This window comes from Bombyx mori, chromosome 8 (genome assembly GCF_030269925.1).
Source record: "Bombyx mori chromosome 8, ASM3026992v2".
Classification (NCBI taxonomy): Eukaryota; Metazoa; Arthropoda; class Insecta; order Lepidoptera; family Bombycidae; genus Bombyx; species Bombyx mori.
Genome location: NC_085114.1, coordinates 13,079,050 through 13,092,208, shown reverse-complemented (window position 1 = coordinate 13,092,208; position 13,159 = coordinate 13,079,050). Strand labels below are relative to the sequence as shown.

The window sequence follows — 13,159 nt, the reverse complement described above, 5'->3', positions numbered from 1 at the left end:
CTTTAATTTGGGAAACTAAATTACTATGATGAATTGACATGCAATTGAATTAAATTAGATGATAATAATAAACCATATACATAAAAAAGTTATAATTTACCGATGATTTAAGTGATGGCACTAAATTTTTTTTGATAACAGTTGCTGCAATTGTTGCTTTCTATCCTGAATTTGTGTAGTCATATCTAGGTAAAATGGTAATTTTTGCAGTACATTTTATCAACAAATACACATAAAGTCACCGTTTACTGGAATCTTTAATATCAAGTGTAATAACTAATAACTATATAGTGGAGTACTCTGGGGATCCTAAGGATTTAACTAGAACTCCGGCTATCCGAGTACTTGAATACACAAGTATTTGACCTAAGCTGGATCTAACTTGACGCACTCCTGATGGTTACATTTTAACCAATTTCAGTACTGTTGTACGCCACTAGTTCTAAGTTCTAACGCTAGCGGCAGCCAAAGCATAAACCATGTATCCGCTAAATCGTCAGAGTTCGAGGAAGAGTTAGCCCATATTATTAGATGTATTGCTGACCGGCTCTTTTCAGTACCTACCTATCATTCGTCAGATATTAGCAATTAGCAACCTCCCTGACCTGACCTTTTGGGTTGAGTCCTCAAATTTGTGCACCCGTCCTGTTGAAGCTGCAAAAGGCTACAAGCATCCTACATCCCAAAAAAACTGACGCGATACGGAGCATCATTAATTTGAACTTTGAACAATTGCATTGTAGAGACTAGAGCAAACTGAGTTTGAGAATTAAACATTGACTAAGCCTAAATTAGTCATTAGTCTGTGCTCTAACTTTGCAGTGCTGACTAGTGGAGACAAACAATCAAATAAATAAAAAATATAAAAAATAAATAAAGGAATTACATAAATAAAATGGTTTTAAAACTATATTATGATTTAATGTCGCAACCTTCGCGAGTACTCTACATATTATTAAAAACTATGAAATATGATTTCGAGCCGAAATATGTGAATTTACGAAAAGGTGAGTATTTCTACGTACATTAAAATAATAATTTCTCTATTATTATTTGCCTATTACAAAAAATAAGTAAAAAGTACTTACCAAATGAACTTTGTAACTTACGCATAATCTGTTTTTTTTTTAATTTAAAAAAAATAGTATTCATTATTTAAAGTAATGTTTTTTTCTTCATATTTATTATGTATGATTTAACAAAATGCAATGGGTATCTTTCAATATAATTAGAATAAGTGTCCTGCAAATGGATTATACATAACATGTACCTAGTTGCAGTCTTTAATTACTGTATAATACAATGGCTGTCTCATTCAAGCCAAATGACAAGACAGCTTCAAGGTAGAAATAGGTAGACTGGTAGTAAATGTCAGTGCTTGCACGCAATACCTCTCAGGAGAAATTAGGTACCTAGCTTAATCAATTTTACACACTTCATCTTTGTTGTTGAAGTTGTTCATGTACTTATTAGTTATATCAGAAAACTATAGCATATACTTAATAATGATTGGAGCTGCCTCAGGTGTATTACCCAACTGCAAATTATATCGAATCAAAGCTCTTAATTCTAAATAAAATTAAACAGTTTGACTTTAAAAGTATGTACTCATTTTTGTTTAAGCGGAACACTATTCAGAGGATTTTACAAAAGTTAATAGAATGCAGCGAGTACCAGTTATAGATCACAATGGCTTCATTTTGACTGAAAGGTAAATTAAAAAAAAATTGTCTGGCATAACACTATTGTTTGAAGAATAAGATGGGTACTCTACTCCGCAGAGTAACCAATAAAAAGGCAATAATATAAAAAAAAATTAGTTGAATTATTCATAATTTTGTCACAAATTCAATAATAATGGTTTATTTTCCAAAGTTGTGAATTATTTTTTAATTGCTTAGATGAGTAGTGTTATGGGGTTAATGAACCCCATAAATATCAACAAAGTAAATTCTGCCGTCATCCACCATGAGACACAAATCTAAGTCTCAGTTCTTACAGAACGACTGCCCCACTCTTCAAACTGAAATGCATTATTGTTTTACAGCAGAAATAAATAAGTTGGTAATACCTACCTCCGCAGGCTTATGAGGCATCCTACCACCAGTAAAAATGCTACTTTATGTAAGGAATTGGTTGATAAGCTTGAAATCCATTGGTGGTGTCGTCTAAATATCTAAAATATCTAATTTAAAATATCATTTAATATATTAAATATATTCTCATAGCATTGCAATACTGAAGTATTTATCTCGAGAGAATGTCATTGCTGAGAGTCTTTACTCTAAGGAATCCAAGCTTCAGGCCAGGATTGAAGAATTCCTTGAGTGGCAACATATAGGTCTTCGTTTGCACTGTGCCATGTATTTCAGAGTTGTGGTAAGTTATTGTGATTGATTATGAGTTTTGTCTCTTTCAAATTTTTTTTGTGAATTATTTTTTAATAATTGAAAAAGCAACAAAATTCATTTATTTTTACTTCTATTGGTTAGATGGGTGGACGAGCTCACAGCCCACCTGGTATTAAGTGGTTATTGGAGCCCATAGACATCAACGACGTAAATGCCTCCACCCACTTTGAGATATGAGTTTTAAGGTCTCAAGTATAGTTACAATGGCTGCCCTACTACTACTACCACCAGCAAAAATTAATGACATGTTTAATTTTTTTGTATTTGTTAAATATTATAAATTATTTATTATTATTTATTTATATTACATAGCAGCAAGCATGTTTGTTAAGGACATTACTTGTATCACCCATTATATTAAATATAAAATATGTTTTTTTATTGGTTTTGATGTAATGAAAAACTTAAGGAAATTTGTTTTTAAAATAAGTTACATATTATTTATATTATTGTTTTTCTTAAAAAAATGCAAATGATTTTATTTTATAAGAACATCTTAGTTAAGTTAAAGTTGTCAAGTTCACATGGTTGTAAGCTATGTATCATACATATAAATGAACTGCAGTATTAACATTAGTGAAATTAAGCATATACTAGTTTTGCTACTTGCCGAAAGATGGCGCTACACTACGAAACTTTCACTATTTGGTTATGATTTTTAGATTCAAAACATGAAAAAAACAAAAAAATTTAAAAAACTCTTTCTTGTTTAGACATTAGGTTTTTATTAATTTAAAGTATATTAAAGATTGAATATATATTTGAGACAAAATGGATTGTTCACATGCTTATAAAAACATTTGAATAGATCATTAAAGTAATTAGTTTGTTTAATTATGTTCATTGTTTTCACGCATTGCGTTAATTACGTCATTAGTTATTAAGAGTGCCGAACAAAATAAAATAAAAAAAACCTGCAAAAAGTAACGTAACGAGAATATATGTATGCCCATAGTCTGAGGAATTGTTCGAGATGATACCGGCATCTCGTTTTTACCATCGCACCGCCCGTCACCAGAGTAGAGTCCTCCATACTACCTGGAGCCACTGCGGTCATTGTTTGTTCGTTGTCCTTGTTCAAACGAGGCTTGTGGAGAGTATTAAGCGGTAGGCAGCGGCTTGGCTCTGCCCCTAGCATTGCTGAAGTCGATGGGCGACGGTAGCCACTCACCATCAGGTGGGCCGTAAGCTCGTCAGCCTACAAGGGCAATACAAAAATAATGCAAATGAAAGTGGTTGAAAATTTTAATCAATTTGAATAAATTATTGGTTTTTCTTGTGCCGGTATCACTCAAGGAAAGTCGTAGGGCAATATACGAGTGTTAATCCTTGTAAAAATGTGCACAACTTTATGGATTTTTAACTAAGTGAAACCACGTGTCGTTAGTTTAGTACATTGCACTTTGGTCACTTAGACAAATGTAAAGTTAATGTAGGTAGAGTTAACATACATGATCTTCGGATATTTAAATTTTATTTAAGTCTTCAAAGAATAAATAATAGTTTAAAAAAACTAACAAAATACGCTTTTATATAAAATCCATCAAAAAAATAAAAAATAAATTTTAATAAATTTGAATTAAAAATAGTGTAAGAAAAATGACTTTATTGTAAAAAAAGCATGGGGTGCTTGGTATAAGTAGTTATAAATATTTTATGAACAGATATGAGTAGAAAGGTTATTTTCATAATATCGTGAAAAGCGCCCCACGCTTTTTTACAATAAAATCATTTTTTCTTACACTATTTTTAATTAAAATTCATTAAAATTTATTTTCTATTTTTTAGTTGGATTTTCTATAAAAGCGCATTTTGTTAGATTTTTTTTAAACTATTATTTATTTTTCATATTTTAGTTGAATTTAAATTATTTAAATTATTATTTATTTCAAAATTTTTTTTAATATTGAATTGTCATCAGTCCTTCATAAGTAGTATAGTATACCAAATTTCGAGTTAATTCGAAATTTTGAAGGGGGTCAAAATCATGTTCAAAGATTCCGTTACATACTAACATACCATACGTCTGAAGCTAATAAAAGCGTTTGAAAAACGAATTTAATTTTGAAGCATTGTTCTTTAACCAACAGCATATGGACCCAATATTGACTGGAAGAAAATCAGACGAAAAAACTATACAGGGCTACAAGAGACGCATGATGATGGCCCTCGACGACTTCGACACTAAGTGGCTAGGCAGAGGAACTGCGTTTATTGTAGGCGAAACTCCTACTGTGGCGGATTTGGTCGCCGCCTGCGAATTGGAACAGCCAAGTGAGTATATAACAGAGTGATTTCTATGGGCTTTAAGGGGCACTAGTTGGACCGTGAGCCCCTGGTCATATGCACAAAGAAATTGTGCGTCGGTTTCCACATTGATAAACATGTTATGAATGTGCGCATCTAAAATAGAGATTTTACTTTTTTTTTTATTGCTTAGATGGGTGGACGAGCTAACAGCCCACCTGGTGTTAAATGGTTACTGGAGCCCATAGACATCTATAACGTAAATGCGCTACCCACCTTGAGATATGAGTTGTAAGGTCTCAAGTATAGTTACTCTTGTGAGTCAGCGCGGGTAGGTACCACCGCCCCGCCTATTTCTGCCGTGAAGCAGTAATGCGTTTCGGTTTGAAGGGTGGGGCAGCCGTTGTAACTATACTGAGACCTTAGAACTTATATCTCAAGGTGTGTGGCGCATTTACGTTGTAGATGTCTATGAGCTCCAGTAACCACTTAACACCAGGTGGGCTGTGAGCTCGTCCACACAAATAAGCAATAAAAAAAAAAAACATGTCACCCGCGTAATGCCGACTAACAAAATTTCAAAGGACAAACAATGCACAAATAGTACTTTATAAGTAATTTGATTAGGACTGATGGCGAGGCATCTTGCTTGCCTGAACCGACCATGCGTTTCGGGTTGAAGGGTGTGACAGAAATTACAACCAAATCCCTGGTCAAAAGCCTGGTCACCGGCTAGTGACGTTCATGTTGTAGTATCTACGGGCTCCGGTAACCGCTTACCTTACATCTACTAATCTATGTATATATAACTAGCCAGGTCATAAGTATTGTCACACAGTAAAAACTTTTCTTTTAGAATGCTGGCCACAAAAAAGTTTATTGAATTCGAATTTCGAATTGTTCATGAAAATAAAAATGTATACTTTTAGAATTTTACTCATTTTTACATATGGAATGGACGCTTAAAGAAGACCGTGTTGCCGTTATTGCGTTGCATCGTTGCGGTTACGCGCCAATTCAAATTTTTAACATACTGAAAAATTTGAATATAACCAAAAGATTCGTTTATCGTACCATCAAACGATACAATGAAGACTCTAGTGTAGATGACAGGTCAAGAAGTGGTCGTCCTCGGTCTGTTAGGACTCCAGCAGTGATAAAAGCTGTGAAGGCGCGAATTCAAAGAAATCCCAAACGTAAGCAGAAACTGTTGGCCCTTCAGATGGGGTTAAGCAGAACCACGGTGAAAAGGGTGTTAAATGAAGACTTAGGGCTTCGGGCATATCGAAGAAAAACAGGACATCGTTTGAATGCTCGTCTAATGGACCTGAGACTGAAGAGATGCCGCGCTTTGTTGAAGCGGTACGCGGGAAAAAAATATCGGAAATTCTTTTTTCGGATGAAAAAATTTTTACCGTAGAAGAGAGCTACAACAAACAAAATGATAAGGTGTACGCACACAGTAGTGAAGAAGCGAGCAACCGTATTCCGCGTGTCCAACGAGGTCATTTTCCATCCTCGCTCATGGTATGGTTGGGAGTTTCTTATTGGGGCTTAACAGAGGTACATTTTTGTGAGAAAGGTGTAAAAACGAATGCAGCTGTGTATCAAAATACAGTCCTGACGAACCTTGTGGAACCTGTTTCTCATACCATGTTCAATAACAGGCACTGGGTATTCCAACAAGATTCGGCGCCAGCTCATAGAGCGAAGAGCACACAAGACTGGCTGGCGGCGCGTGAAATCGACTTCATCCTGCACGAAGACTGGCCCTCCTCCAGTCCAGATTTGAATCCGTTAGATTACAAGATATGGCAGCACTTGGAGGAAAAGGCGTGCTCAAAGCCTCATCCCAATTTGGAGTCACTCAAGACATCCTTGATTAAGGCAGCCGCCGATATTGACATGGACCTCGTTCGTGCTGCGATAGACGACTGGCCGCGCAGATTGAAGGCTTGTATTCAAAATCACGGAGGTCATTTTGAATAAACTTTAGTGTCATAAGAATCTATATTTTGTTAAGTTCATTTTGGTATATGAATGGTTACATAATGAATAAACTTGTTTCAATTATTTTACATTAAACATGTGACAGAATTTATGACCTGACTAGGTATATATACATATATAAAAATGAATTGCTGTTCGTTAGTCTCGCTAAAACTCGAGAACGGCTGGACCGATTTAGCTAATTTTGGTCTTCAATTATTTGTGGAAATCCAGAGAAGGCTAAAAGGTAGATAAATATGAAAATGCTCAGAATTAAATAAAAATAACAATGTTGTTTTTCCTTTGATGTGTCACCCGTCGGACGGATTCCTTTTGTTTGTTTTAAGTTTATTTTATACAAAAGTTTAGGTCTTACGAAGTCTGCCGGGTCAGTTAGTCTAAATTAAAAAAAATCGCTTTAAAGCAAAACAGGTGAATATCTCCTGCCTTGCGCTCTGTATAACAATAAAACGAGTGATGCCATAAGCATAAATCTTTTTTGAATTAACGGTTAATTACTTATCACAATTATCACTTAGGACTTGCAGCTTATGATCACCGCGTTGTTCATAAGCTGCAACTCCTAGGTGATGTATTAAAATACCAGACACGGTAAGGGTGGTTTCATTTACATAGATCAAATAATGTGCTTTCAGACACGATTCTTTTAGGACTTTTTCCTTTCAATACATTGAGCGTCTTTTTTAGTACGAATGCTACGTGGAATCCTTTATTGCCGCAAACAGAGACAGTTTAATTATAAATACCATTAGCATGGGACGCAAACATTTGAGACGGACAAAGCGAATGCGATTTTCAAAATATTGCATTTGCTTTATATTCACTTTGTGTAATGTTAACACGGCAAATCGGATCTCCTCATGCCACTCTATTTTGTAATATTTATCTAATATATTTGCGAGAATATAGTGTTATAACATGAATATTCAAATGAGGATGACAGGTTCCGAATTAAAGAATTACTAGATGATGATTTTTTTTTTATAACACCACACCATCTTGTTGTGTCTTTAAAGCGCTTAGTTGCCCTCAATTAAGAAAAATAGTATTATTATTCGCCAATAGATGTCGGGAAGAGTTGATTAATGGAAACACGAATAAAACAACATTTTCTGAAAATAAACCGTAGCTAGATCGATTCGCCCCCGAAATCCCCTGTATACTAAATTTTATGAAAATCGTTGGAGCCGTTTCCGAGATTCAGAATATATATATATATATATATTAATATACAAGAATTGCTCGTTTAATGGTATAAGATATTATTGTTTAGTCTAATAGTTTTCATGCCCACACTTCTAATGACCTATTTTATCATAAAAGTTGTTATGACTAAAATAGTACCAACCTACCTCTTCCCACGGGTATTGTGAATGCGACTAAATAATTTAGCGGAGAGGGGACACCAGTATTCTCAGAGTTTATACCAGCATACTGCAGTCGGCATTTAGTGATAAGGATGCTTATTTTACCTACCTTTTCGCTGCTAACCTAAGGGGCTATTCCAGATACTCCCTTGTTAACTTTTGTTAAGTACGTATTTCATTAGAAAAATTGGTACCCGCCTGCGGGATTCGAAGACCGGTGCATCGCTAGATACGAATCACCGGACTTCTTATCTTTTAGGGCACTACGACTTCTTTAAGTACACAATGTACATTAATTCAGTTTAAGCTTATAAGCGCGACGACCGCCAACTGCTTTCATGTTCATTGCTTGCTCACGTATAATATCAACTCGTTTTGTAAACAAAAAATATGTGTGGTGTCGTGGGACACCGGACAGGAACGAAGTTCCTTATTATAAAAATATTAATTTTAAATTCTATTCGAGGTATAAAGAAAATAAAACTGGAGGTTTCGCAACGACCCACGGTGATTTGGTAAAGTGCGAACTTATTGTGGTGCACTTCATTCACGGTTGTTTGCATAAAAGTTAGTGTATTGCGCAAACGAACGCTCTGAGATCTTGGTCAATGAATGACAGAAAAATATGTTATTTTTTGTACATCATTACAAAGTTAAGTCGTACACTGTGCATCACTAATTTGTACTTTATTACAAAGTTAAGTCGTACACTGTGTGCATTACTAATCAAAATCTTACCTTACGGATGTTTTTTTCCGGTTAAGATACCCCACCGCATCGTCACATAAGGAACTTCGTTCTAAAAATATTGTTTTCTGTTTATGTTAGTAGTTTATTCCCGTTTCGGACTCTTGAGGGGGCACCCTCAAATATAACTACGAAATTTTACCCTCTGATATTCAGTAACAATAGGGAATTCAATTAGTGCCTATCTATTCAACAACGCTGCGTTTGACGCTCTAAATATAGGCTGCCTATACAAAATGGACTGGAGGTAGTTTTTAATCTCCTTCTCCGAATTGAAGTTCGTATGTAACGTTCGTTGTGTGAAAGGAAATATGCTTGTTTTCCAAAGGAATAAAGTCCACTTTTGACCGTAGCGAATACCAGACTATTTCCGCAGCGCCTTCGAGTTGATAGATATTGGATGTGTCGTTCTCTTTATTCTAAGACTTTATATTAGTTCAAAAAATAATATAACTTCCATTTCTGCTGCAAATCTATTCTATGAACAAACTTATATTCGGTGTATTGTAAAAAAATGGATTAAATGTTACCACTAGAAGCTACAGCACACCTCTGAGTGCTACGTCACAGTTTCCTTAAATACATACGTCCTTACGGATCTATTCGATTCGCTCTCACTGCTCTTGGACGTTGCTGGTATCAGTAACCAAAGCGAAGATCACCGTACTCGTGAACCTTAGACCATAGACCTTAGACCTCTCAAGTATGTAGCCTGATCTTCTCAATGGGCCGCCATTCCTATCCGGTGGTGAGGTACTCGCACTTGAGTCCGCCAGTCCAAATCAAGCTAAAGTCTTTGGACCTGTCGCGAAACCTCCGAAAAAAACGTACGTCACAAAAAATGCATATTAAAATAGAACCCTTTCTGCATGGATAACATGGTTGAATAAATGAGTGCCTAACTGCGAATGTCATTGTCAGAATCAAACCAGTGAAGTGAATAAGGCTAATTGAATAACGTCCGGTGTCCAGTATCCGATTTATAACATGGAATTTGTTGCTTAGCAACGAGTCGAGAGTATGGCAGATACTACGAAAATCAGATTATTCAACATGGCAACGTATTTCAGACACAGAAAATAATATAATAGGTATTTATTTTGTCGAGGGTAATTGATACCAGGAAATCTAACAGAGTGTTCTTCTTCGATCTTTGTTTGCAAATAAAACGAAGTTTTAGATGTTAAAATAAATTCGTTCCAAATTTGTAAGAAAATTTATCATATCGGTTTCTTTTCCATTGTCACCTCAAAAAGCATAAAAAAAAAATAGGATCAAATTCGTTAATCGAGAATTCGATTCCTTAACACAAAAATAAAAAAAATGGTGCGCGTGCAACTTGGTGCATGTGAAAGAAGTGAAACTTCTTTTGCGTACGTGTGTAGTATCGTGGTTTTCTTAATTTTTCATCCTTAAATGAAATTTTCTTGTAATAAGGAATGCTGTGTATAAGAAAAACGACCTAGCTCGCTTCGCCCTTTCCCGTCTCTCCACGTTCAAATGGCGAAACGCTGTCTATTTTCTCACTCTCGCTCTTTCTAAATTGTATCTTTTCTCTCTAGCCGTAACGAATCTGTCGCGAGTTAAATTTTACTTTCAACGTGCCTAAAGAAGTTGCACTCCAAAAAATAAAAAATTATATTCGTTAAAAGAGTGAATGAACTCACAATATAGTGCTGTGAAATATGTAAAGTGAACAAGACACCACGGATGTGCGGGTTCTTATGCGGTTCCTAATATGTTTACATGTATCTAACACGTCCAGTATCTGTACAACTTGACGTACGTACATATTCCGACTCAGCCCGCTTTTCGATAATACTCTTCGCAACTTTAGAATTGAAGTGGTTTAACTAAAAAAATTAATAAACTTTTTGTACTCTGAACGGGTTATAAACATGTATTGTATTCGTTTATATTATTAAATTTTTTAAATTAAAAATTAAATTTAAATTTTATTTAGAAATGAACAAAGTACACTTTCCGGTTCTTTTGAATCAAGCATTAAGGCTTAAATTATTAAAATCAAAACTGAAAAATTACAATTTTTGGCGTTTACCAAAAAACAAGAATTTTGGATTTAGCCACTTCAATTCTAAAGATGCGTCTTGTTCCCTATACTATATTTCCAAGACGTCTCGTTTGTTGCCGATTTGTTGGTAATCGAAACTAATGAAGAATTATACAGAGTGAATGGGGATTGCTCCAACCAGGTGGACTGACGACTTAGTGCGCACGGCGGGAAGTCGTTGGATGCGGAAGGCGGAGGACCGCATTATGTGGAAGGCATTGGGGAAGGCCTATGTCCAGCAGTGGGCAGATAAAGGCTGATGATGATGATGATGATGATGGGGATTGCTTCCGTAATCGAAACCGTAACAATTGTTATTATAACTTCAATACAAAAACGACAAGAAAATACATCTGTTAAGTCAACGATAATGTTACAAAGAACTTCGCTAACTCAAGTTATGTTAGTGTAGTTATTCAAATAATCTTCTCAGTTAATATGTGAGTAAATAAGTGAGTTGTCTCATCTGATATTGCAATTTTAATCTTATAAAAGTCTGTTTTACGATCAAAAACATCCAGCGTTTGTTTTTTATTTTTGTCCAAGAGAGAGCTTGCGATATTAATATCTCATTTTATCAGAGACTACGTAGAGTAAGGGCAAAGGGCTTTTATCTTATTTGCATACGCAAATTGCAATACCAAACCACTTTGAACGAGTTTTGCAGGGAAATTGAAAATAAACTTGCATTATTGCTCCAAGGTGGACATTTAAGTGACTAGACTTGATTTTATTTGAGTTTGTCTCGTCTTAAGATTTATTGCGGTGGTTTATTGAGCTTCGTGTATAACAAACTTATTGGATTTCTACAAGAATCGGTCGTATTCGTGTTGGAACTTAAGGAAATTTAGTCAGCATGAGCTGGCAAAATTCAAAACAAATAATTAAAACTTAGGAAACTATTTTTTGTCGCTTAACTAAAATAGCATGTAAGTGAAATTATACCATAAAAGCTATTGATCGCCAATTTAATTGAGGTTCGTTTGTAAATTTTTCTTGGAATTGTTTTGTTCACCTGCGACTTTGCGATACATTGCAGCTTCAATAACAATTTACATGAACACCAACCATTTTGGATTGGATAATGAATAAAATTTATAGAATAATTAAAGTTTTCAATTCACAATAGGATATATAAATTTATATAATGCTTAAATTTAAATAGTGTACTTCGGTAAATGTAAAATTAATACTTTATAGTATAAATCATTGTTTAAATAAATATCGTGTACAGAAACTTTGCAACTATCAAGTTTCACGTCACCGGGTGATTGAGGGGTGGCGAGGGCAATTAGTATGAACGGGAGGGGGGTTATTGCCGATCGTGGAGTTTTGTGTTTTGTTGCTTACATTCTATGAAAAATCTGTTATGAAATTCGATAATGTTTTTGTTTATGCTCCGGGCTAATATTCTGAACGCTAAATGTTGTGCAAAAGGTTTTAGTTTGAGAAGACAGTTTACGATTTTCAAAGATAATTTTAAGTTGTTTGGACGTAAAGTGGAATTTAGACGTACTAAGTCCTCTTCAGGAAGTTCGTTGAACAACTTGAATGCGATTTATTTTGGGGCTTGAGGTCGATTATTTTTGACAGCAAAACGGGTCATCGCATTTTGTCTATAACAGCTACAAAGATTTTAATTCAGTATTCTGTAGAGAATTGGAAGGCATTGCTAAAAAAATATAAGCTGAATTACTTACTACTGGACGATCTTTGTTTTGTAAAATATTTTATATAAAAAAAATAGTCGCGATTTTCCAGGGTGATTTTTTTTTGTATTGTTTTGTCCAGGGATGGCCGGTTTTGAGCCCAAGGATCATTTCCCGAACATAGCGGCGTGGTGGCCGAAAGTGCGCGACCATTTTGCACCTCACTACGAAGACGCACACGTCATATTAAATAAAATTATCAATAAAATGGATCGTGCGGCTAATTCTAAACTTTAATTTTATGTATGTGTTTTTTAAATATTATTGTGATTATGATAATAAGGTTGGGTTTTTAAGTAATAAAATTCGGGTGTGGGGTGTGGTATGTTAATGAACTTTGTAATTGAAGCGATTTATTTTCGTTTTCTATGTTATAGAAAGTTACATACGTTATATACATGGGTCATACACAAATAGAGAACAAAAAAGTGCAGCAAAAAAATATCTCAGAATCAGTGTGAAACAAACTATTTATTATTTAACTATTGATTATCAATCTTTTAATCACTGTAACCGAGATCAATATGTCTTATTTTTGGCATAATCACAATTTTTATATTTTTGCGGACCACAGACGATTTAGCCTACAAGAGAGAT

At 34.8% G+C, this 13,159-nt stretch overlaps 1 protein-coding gene across 2 annotated transcripts; it reads left to right on the top strand.

The window, feature by feature from the left end:
• The first annotated feature begins 895 nt into the window (after nt 1–895).
• On the top strand, nt 896–12,905 carry GSTt1 (glutathione S-transferase theta 1). Of its 2 annotated transcripts, none has more exons than NM_001114991.1 (5): nt 896–1,007; nt 1,624–1,711; nt 2,229–2,379; nt 4,502–4,685; nt 12,645–12,799. In NM_001114991.1, exons 1-5 carry the CDS (start codon nt 896–898, stop codon nt 12,797–12,799), a joined length of 690 nt encoding a protein of 229 aa, NP_001108463.1. The 2 variants fall into 2 exon arrangements, with proteins under 2 accessions (NP_001108463.1, XP_012546617.1); XM_012691163.3 differs by lacking the exon at nt 896–1,007 and adding an exon at nt 1,354–1,408 and having other exon boundaries at nt 12,645–12,905.
• The last annotated feature ends 254 nt before the right edge of the window (nt 12,906–13,159 follow it).

Coding starts and splice junctions, on each gene's coding strand:
- GSTt1 (NM_001114991.1), top strand. CDS start 896: ATGGTTTTAAAACTATATTATGATTTAATGTCGCAACCTTCGCGAGTA. Junction 1,008..1,623: donor ATATGTGAATTTACGAAAAG/GTGAGTATTTCT, acceptor TTTTTGTTTAAG/CGGAACACTATTCAGAGGAT. Junction 4,686..12,644: donor CTGCGAATTGGAACAGCCAA/GTGAGTATATAA, acceptor TGTTTTGTCCAG/GGATGGCCGGTTTTGAGCCC.